The 9,735-nt window shown below is 36.6% G+C and overlaps 1 protein-coding gene across 1 annotated transcript; it reads left to right on the top strand.

The window, feature by feature from the left end:
• The first annotated feature begins 9,246 nt into the window (after positions 1–9,246).
• LOC148880348 (uncharacterized) lies at positions 9,247–9,735 on the top strand. Its single transcript, XM_088976393.1, has one exon. It carries the CDS (start codon positions 9,247–9,249, stop codon positions 9,733–9,735), a length of 489 nt encoding a protein of 162 aa, XP_088832519.1.

Genomic DNA, 9,735 nt, shown 5'->3' with positions numbered 1-9,735 from the left:
ATTAATACAAGGGCTTTTATCATCATATATAATTACAATCTCGTAATAAAAAAACACTAAAACAAGTTTTGTTGTTTGGGAAAAAACAGCCTTACTGCTTAATTAATTTCCTGATTGGCATCCCATCCCTAGGGGAGGCAATTGGGCGGGTTTGATTTGGGTTGAGTTTCAACCTAATCCATCTAATTTGACAATCCATTAATGACCAAGTTATATAAAATTAAATGGGTTGGGTTCAACTCAAACCCGCTTTAACCCAATCCAACCTTCCCAAACCTATTAATCTTATATTTATGGATTTAAAAAACAAACTCTCTCTCTCTCTCTTAACAAATAAGTTGGTTGTAACTTGGTGGTTATTGTAGTTATTATTTACATAAGTGGTGAAATTTCAAATCACATTACATGCATGTCATTTTTACACAAGCGGCGAAGCCATTTGACTATGTTTGGATTTCGGGTTTGATCGAACCACTTAGGTTCAAACCGGTCAGACCAACTTAAATCACTTGGGTTCAATGGTGGTTGAACCATTTAGATCTAGATCAATCCGGTCAGGCCAGATCGGACCGGTTCAGTCAATGGTGGATTGACATGGACCATACCATATAAGGTTTGTGCACGGGGCTAAGACCGGACTAGCTGACCCGTACTGGGTCAATGTAGCTAAATTGGGTCAGTTCGAATTTGGGTCGGGTCAGATCGTGTGGATGGTCCAGATCAGGCAAAGCATGCGGAGGCTGAATCATCCTACCCAAAAACGTTTCAGATTCGAGTCGACCTGGATCGACTTGTACCAGGTCATTCGGGGTGTGTGAATATTGGTTGGACCATGCGACCTAAATCGAACAGAGCAAGCGGCACCAAATCATCCCGTTCGGGGTCTATTTCGGATTTGGGTCGACCTAGATTAGTATATGTTGGATTAGGTCAAACCGAATTGAACTGGTTCGAACTCGGGTTAAATTGATTTGGATTTATGTTGGGTGAAGTGTATTGATTCAAGACAAAACTAAATTTAGTCAATTATTAATAGAAAATTAATGCATTAATTATAAATTATTTGATTTAAATGAAGAAAATAAAAAAAAAAAACTAAGGAATTAATATTTATCTCTATAATGGTTGACCCAATGGTTATCCACAACCCAACCCATTTAAATGGGTGGGTTGGATGATGGGTTGATCACACAACTCGCCAAGTAAATGGGCGGGTTGGGTTAAAAATTGTCACCCCTACCCACCCCATTCACTCCCTAAGCTTGTTTGTCTTCTTGGCAAGAATTCAATCCACTTTTGCTACAACGTCGTTAAATCATGGCTTTTCATGGCCCCACCTTGAATTAGATGATGAAGTGATGTCAAGGTAGAGTCAATAATACATCCATGGACCATGGTAATGTTTTATGCAAAAAAAGTTCATACACACATCTAGGTTGTTTTTCTCCAAAATGTTAGACAGTGTATGCCTTTAGTTCCAATCAGTTTGATGTATAGATACATTTATTATAAATGAATAAAAGTATATATTTGTTTCATGTTGATATTGGTATGTTTTTGTGTAATTACCCTCTAAACATGACACTTATGATACTCGTATTAGTTTAGAATGTTCTTAGCCATTGGATATACTTGGGGAATTTATCTTATCAAGACTGACACTAATCTACTACCAAAGAAGTTGGGGTAAATTGTCTCAACTGCTAAAATTAGATCCAAAACACATGTAAACATATGTTTGGATGAAACACAGAACACAGACCATTTTCCAATTATACCTCAGATTTTGGAGATTAATGGGAAAAACTAGAAAGTTATACATAACCCTTAGACTTGATTATAGCAATGCACTAGGTGTTGGATTGGACTATCTTTGATATGCCAATCAGTGAAATCCATCAAAGGTCAAAACCTGGGTATGTTGGGACAATTTGAGAGTTCATCTAAGTATGTGATCATAGTGATAGGATCGTCTCATTTGTTGGACAAAGTAAATGATAGAACTTATACTCTCTTAAGACGATAGGGCTTATCTCTTAATAGAGTCCAAATCCAAATTAGATTTGGATAATCTCTTAATTTGATTAGGAGAGTACTCCATAAAGAGATAAAAAAAGAAAATGGTGAACCAGACTAGAAGACCACTCTCTCTTGTTCTCTCTTCTCTTTTGTTTTTCAAGAAACCCTATCACGACATAGGCTTTCAAGGACTAAGAGAGATCAGTTTTCTTTTGTTTTTTACAAGAAGAATTCAGATGAATTTCAGGCTAACATTCCCTAGTTCGATCCAAGCAGTTGGATTGTAGTTTTGCTGAAAACTATATTGTTAAATCAGTTTCACCTATACATTGCACCATTTTCAGTAGATGTTGGTTTTAGGACTGATTTGAGCGTGAACTTCCACATTGGAATCTACGTTTGTGGTATTCGTATCAGGTATATTGTTTGGTTTCAAATCTGATCCAGTTCGATGCAAGACCAACCCTAAAATTGTAATTTTTCAAAGCATAGAAAATTCGATTCTTATAAGGATTAAGAAATTTTTGAAATTTCGCCCAATCATCTAGCATGGTTTAACCATATATATGATGGATCCTAACCCTTCCAATACAGAATTAGTCAATATTTTTCTGAGTACATAAAGCAAGTGGTTGGATGGAAAGTCAGTATAAAGACGCCCTTTCAAATTTCCAAAACTTGGTAAATTCTTGAAGGTTAGTTAATTTGTTATGTTATTTTCATCTTGCTTGTTTGCATTTTTTTCTTCCATTCTTGTTTAACATGAATGAAAATTTTTAACTTAGTTTCAATTAACTACTTTTTTGAGTATTTGCTAGAACCTCCTATATTTAAAAAATTTACCCTTGTGGTATATAAGAGAAATAGAAATCCCCTGTTTTATCTATATGCAGATTTACGGGATATTCCTGCTTAAGATTTACAAGGATAAATAATTAATAACGAAATTCCTTTTGGTCTCCAAAACAAGTTACGTGCAATATTTCTAAACAACCCAATACTCTCTATATCGAATAAGCTTGAGTAGATTGGGAAGGTTTCAAGGGAGTTTGGGATGTTCCTGCTTATGATTTTGATCATGATTTGTTGCACACTTTTTTTCGCTTTTAAAATTCGAACTGGTGCATGCATGCATCAACTGCACTTAATAATTAGACAATAATTAATGGCTGATCTCAAAGCAAAATTTATATACCTATATAATTCTTCTAGGATCTTTGATTTTTATTAAGTTTTGACTCCGCTAACGTGAATTAATTAATGTTATTTTTTATAGGTGGTGGTGAGTTAATTAATGCCATTTATACAATCTGGTTGATTTTTTTTTTTTTTTTGAACAAAGGCCTTAAAGCATAGAGAGCACTAAATTAAGGCCAGACTCATTTCTTAATGCTCACAGACATGGTTTTTAAAACCGACCCGGAGACTGAACTGGTCAGGGGTCCGGTTACTGGGTTGAACAGTCTAGCCGTTTGAATCGAATGATCGACCTGTTCTGATAAAAAAATAAAAAAATTAAAAAAAATGAAAACCGTTTGAACGGTTAATCGCCAGGATCAACGGTTTGTTGACCAAAATCAATGATTTTTATGAAAAATCCGGTTTTAAGGAAAATCAAAACCAACCATCTAACCGATTCTAAATTTTTCTGATCCAACCATCTGATCCGGCTCAATTTTGAAAACCATGCTCAGAAATACAATCAGATGAAAGAATATCAAATAACAAGGTTGGAGGGAACTCTAGGTAAGGTAGCAACATGGGAAATAGTAATAAGAGCATGCTTGGCTACCACATGGGCAGCCTTGGAGTCTCCCTCTAAAATGTTAGAATGAGCACCAACTTGAAAAGCAAATAGGAAATTTAATAGCCCTTCCAACATAGAAGTCCCCCAAAAAAGTCCTGATAATAACTATACCGAGACCTCCATGAGAATTATCAAAATTGATTTTAACGTGAAAAGGAGGCCTTATCCAAGACATTCCACTAGAAAGAGTAGGAGGATGATCTGTATTGATAGAAAATTGTTCTGAATTGATGAATGAAAGCAATTAATTCATCAATCTAATTAAGCATTTGCAGCCAATATAACCGAGAATGTATCAAATGCTTTTACTTCGAACTTAACCTTACAGCGGGCTTTCCAGATATGCCACATTATGATGGCACATTTGAGCAAATCTAGAAATCAAATGTTGGTTTCTGTGTTTTCTGTCTATTTTAATTGTCAATAATTACAGGTTATATATATATTCAGATGTTCGTGGTTATCGTCATACAGGTGCAGCAGTTTAATATTTGACAATATCAATAATTATACCCACTTAAAACATTTAAAGGCATGAGCAGAGCTGAGGCTGTTCGTTCTGTACCAGTTTAATGGTGGAGCTATCAATTCAGTTAAAGAATAATAATGTCAATCTGAGATGGATGAATTATATATATATATAATAGTTTCTTCTGAGGAACAGATGGCAATGCATCTTCCGTTCAATAATTAAGAATACCAACATACATTGTGTAACGAGCTTCTGTCAAGATTATATAATCAATCATGCAGGAATTTACTAAAAAATATTGACTTAGTTTATCAGACTATGAGGAATGACAGGCCAGTCTCAGACAACACATGTGAACTATTACAAGCTGAGAATTGGGATCGAATCCCACCTGCACCAGGAATGGACTACCCAGCTACGTAGGAACCCGATCAGGTAGAAGCACTTATAAAAATTTTTTGACACCTGTCCCTTAAAATACCTCCAATATACTTTTAAAAAATTAAAAATCACTTTTGACAGTTGTTAAAATATTTATTAACTGTTCAGCGCTTACTATATTTGATCAATAACATTTGTGAACATTTTTCTCCGAAGCCACTTTGTCCAATTGACGGAGCCTATTTCCACCAATGGATGAATCATCGTTTTTGGAGTCAAGCTTGCCAATAACTTAATAAATGGAAAGTTGTCTCTCATAACTCTTGAATTTTGCAAAAATAAATAAACACTTTAGACCCTTAAAAAGGTCAATTTTGCCTCTAAACCATGGTTTTCAAAACCCGACCGGACTGGATAATCGGATTGTAAAAACCGGGAACCGATCATCTAACCGGTTCTGTTTTACCCAAAAACTGGATTTCCTCCCAAAACTGTTGATTTTGGTCAACGAATTGCTAAACTGGGCAGTTAATTATTCAAACGGTTTTGACCATTTTTTTATTTATTTTTTATTTTTTTATCAAAACAGGCCAAGCATTCGATTTGAACGGCCGGACTGTTTGACCCGATAACCAGACCCCTAACCGGTTCGGTCACCAGATCGGTTTTAAAAACCATGCTCTAAACTATGATAGAAAGGCTGAAGTTAGAGATGCCATCAATTAATCCATTGAACAATGATTAAAACAATAAAAGTATGTTTATGTAGCATTGCTGAAGTTTGAAAGACCACTTTAGACCTTAAAGTCTAAAAAGACCACTTTAATAAACTAAATTAAATAAATTACACTAATTAAAATATTTAAGTAATTAATCCAGCTATGTAAATTAATCAATTGAATAAGTAAATTAATTAACTAATTAATTAAAGAAACTAAGTTAAGTAAATTAAATAAATAAAGCTAATCAATTTAAATAACCCAATTCAACAAGGTTTTAAAAACTGACCCGAAAACGGAACCACTATGGCCAATGGTTTCTAGGTCAGTTGTTAGATTGTCCAACCCCAAATGGATCAGTCCATGACATTTTGAAAAATAAAAAAAAATAACAATTAAAATAAAAAATGACTAAAAAACCATTCACCAAGCCAAACCGTTTTTAGCAATTCAGTCGTCCAAGTTAGTGGTTTACTTACCAAGTTAATGCTTTTTTTTTTTGAAAAATTCCAAGCCAAGTATAAAATGGAATCAGACAATTGAATGGTTTCATTGTCTGGGTTAACAACAATTTTAAAACCACAAAATTAAGTGAATTAATTAATTGATTAAGTAAATTAAGTAAATAGAGCAATTAAATAAATAAACTAAATAAGTAAATTAAGGGGGTATTTTGTAGTGTGGATGAGAAACTGGTGGGTGTGGACTGGTCCACACCACACCCTATGGCAAAGACCAATCCACAGTAGTTCTAAATTGTGGACAGACTATGTGGATTAGACAAGTCCACACCCACAGTGTCATTTCTTTAGGCGTGGTGTGGACCAACCCACACCCACAATGTTGTTTCTTTAGGCGTGGTGTGGACCAGTCCACACCACACTTTTTGACTTAATGAATCTTACATACATTGTATGAATGATCTACACAATCGATCATAAATGTCTAATTTTTACATTTTATATAATAAATATATTGAAAAAAGACATCGATAAATTAATATTAATTTCAATAAAAAATGGTACTAAATAATTAAAAATAAAAATTATTTTAAGTATTAAAAAATATTATTTTTTTATAAAAACATTAAAAAATTTTAATATTTAAATAAATAAAAAATAGTGGATAAGGAGCACTATTGGGCTTGTGCTAGAATTAACATTAAAAATTATTATTTTATTGATAAAATATTAAAAGATTAAAATTTAAAAATCATTATTTTAAAATATAAAAACTAAAAAGAAAGAAAAATATGTAGAAGAGATATATTGTATCAAAATAGAGTGTGAAAATGCTATAGACCGGCCACATCCACGAGATAGAAGTGTGCTTGAGGTTTTGGGCTATGGGCAAATACAGTCCACGACATAGTGTGGAATGGTCCCATCCACAATAAACCGAACAAGGAATTCATCCCGTGGCATTACCGAATACCCCCTAAGTCAATTAAATGAATTAACTATGTGAGTAAAGTTAATTAATTTATGTGGATAGAGTAATTAAGTTAAATATACACTAATTAAGATAATTAAGTAATAATTAATATTGTGGAATTTTGTCTTAACTAATGAAATGACAACTTGATTTGAAAAAATATTAGAGAATCAGGTGATATGTTGTTAACTATGGCAATGGGGTTTGTTAACTCCGACGACCGTTTTTTTGGTGATTGGTGATTGTTCTCAGTCGGTTTCTGGTGTTTTGCTGGTTCAAATGTTTTGTTATTTTCCTCCTAGGAAATCTGCTAGTGAGAAGAGGAGATGGGAAGCAAGTAACTGGTATCGAAGAGAGGAGAAAGATGCGAGGACAAGGGCCAATTTTTCCCATAGTAAAGCGGCGGCGGCAAGAGCTTGGCTTGGTTTTGGGTTGACGGAGGTTAAAAAGTATGATGATAAATGGGTTGTTTTCGTAGAGTCATAGGCGGTGGAAGCAAGAAGAGAGTTTTTGCAGAACTGTTTGGTTGGAATATTTCGGTGGGGGTGGGGATTAGTGAAGTGGAGACATGGGTGAGTAGACTATGGAGAGAGGTGGGAGAATTAGAGTAAAGAAAATGGTAGATGACCTTTTCTTGTTCATCTGCCCTTCGAGAGCCGAAGCGGAGTGGGTTTTACGTAATGGGCCTTGGCATATGGGAAGGAATTTGCTCTTGCTAGACTGGTGGGGTGCAAGTGTGGGATGCTTCTACCTGAATCATTTCTTTGAAGGTGAGGGTATGGAGTCGATCTGGATCAGGGTGTTTGGTCTTCCCCTTCTTCTCTGGTGTCCAAGTGTGATAAAAGCCATCAGAGATGTTTGTGGGGGATACATTGAGATGAATGATTCGCTTCCAAAGGTTGCTACCTATGAGTGGGTTAGAATAAAGGTGCATAGAATCTGGTCGGAAATACTGCCGATAGTATGTAGATGGAGAGGAGGAGATGGGGGGGGGGGGGGGGGAATTGGGAGTTTCCAGAAAGAGGGGAAAGTAGTCCCGGGCTATTCTAAAACATTGATCCTAGAAGATATCGATGAAAGTGTCCAACCCCGGACCTCTGTTGGGGAGTTGCATCAGGAGTTTCGTGCTCTGTCGAGTTCTTCGGCGGACGTTGGAAAAGAAGATGGTGACAGTCTCAGCTCTAACCCGAGTCGTCCGATCTTGAATGGCGTGGAGGATCCAGATGAGTCGACTGAAGAATTTGGAGTGGGTGGGTTTCAAAATTCAAAATTTGGGGCAAGTGGATAGATGTTGGGAGTCAAAGAAATAAAAAATTTAATTAAACAATGCCTTGTTGAGATGCACGTGGCACCCATGGAGGTTTCTTCGCCAAAAAGCCAAAGGGTAGACCAACAAACTCCTATTCTCCAAAAGTGCTTGGCATAGGAGAATTTATTAGAAGTTAATGGGCCTATTCCACCACTTCCAGCCCAGTCAAGGTGCCCTCCCCCCCATATTTCGGGTTGTGGTGAGCCCAGACGTCCACTTAGTCGAAGGAAGCCCAATAGCCCGAGATATAAGGACCTTGGGTGGTCCAGCCAACCTCCAAAGAGTTCAGGGATCAGCCGGGGAATACAAAATTAGCGCATGTTTCCTCTATGGGTGGAGTCCAAGGGTTGCAAGGGAGTTCTAGCTTTCCAACCTCTTTCTCCCTATCCTGTCTCCGTCAGCTACTTCTCTTAGGGAAGAAATTCGATCGGAAATTCATCACCTAGCCTTGTCAAGAGTGGAAGATTATCTGATAGAGGCTAATTCGATTGGGGTGGTGGATTCAGGTTTACAGTCCGAAGACAGGGAGAGGGTCAAGGCCATCATAGTGCTCAGAAGGAAGCAAGAAGAGGCACTGAACTTACTGAGGGTGTTGGACTATTAGAGTAGTTGAATATGAATGGTGGAAAGGTGATGAACCAGTCACTTCAGAGAGGCAAGAAACCCGTTACTTCTAGTGCTTCTTCTTAGGTATCGTCAAAACTTTTGGGTTTAGGTAAATATTTGGGGATTTCAATAGAGGGGATGGAAGAGAAGACAATCCAATTTCTGGAGGGAGTTGAACAAAGAATTCTCCCGGAGAGAGGGAAAGTAGCAGCAAAGAAAGGGGGAAATAATTTTAAGGCAGGCAATAGTGAGGGGGGGGGGGAGAAATGTTTAAGAATTAATTTGTATTTTGTGTTTGTGATTTGTAATGGAGGTAAAATTTTTATCTTACGGGGTTTGGGTTCAGGTAGAAGAAGACTTGTAGTGTGTGAGTCCCTGAAGAAGTCAAAATTTTTATCTGGACAGTGTGGAGGTTGCAGTTGTTAGAAGCATCTAGGGGGAGGGAGAGGTCAAATGGAAAACTAAATTGACAGTAGGGAGTGCAGGGGGGCTATTGAGTATGTGGAATCCTTCTACTTGTAGCTTGATCTCCTATCGCATTGTAAACTTTTCGGTTTCCCTAGTTCTTAAATTTGCAGATGAAAATATTTGTCAAGTCACAAATGTATATGGCCTTACTAATCGAAATCTGTGGGAGGAGTTCTGGGAGGAACTGGCTAAGGTGAGGGGAAATCTGTCTTATCCTTGGGTTATTGGTGGTGATTTTAATGTCACTTTGTGTGTTGAAGAGAAAAATTCCAAAGGGAGAAGATCTAGGGAAATGGCTCAGTTTGTTGATTTCATCAACAGGTTTGAATTGATTGATTTACCTCTCTATGGTAGTCAGTTTACTTGGACCAATAACCAAGATATCCCTACTCCTGTGAGACTAGATAGGTTTTTGGTTACCTCTAATTGGGAAGAGCTCTTCTCTGTCATCAAGCAGATTGCCCTTCCTAGGCCAGTTTCATATCAAATTCCAATTCAATTAGTTAGTGGTGCCAGATAG

Source organism: Nelumbo lutea, chromosome 1, assembly GCF_056320005.1.
Source record: "Nelumbo lutea isolate HS-2025 chromosome 1, American lotus-T2T, whole genome shotgun sequence".
In the NCBI taxonomy this organism is placed as follows: domain Eukaryota; kingdom Viridiplantae; phylum Streptophyta; class Magnoliopsida; order Proteales; family Nelumbonaceae; genus Nelumbo; species Nelumbo lutea.
Note: the sequence above shows the minus strand (reverse complement) of the source record. Positions and strands in the feature narration are given on the sequence as shown.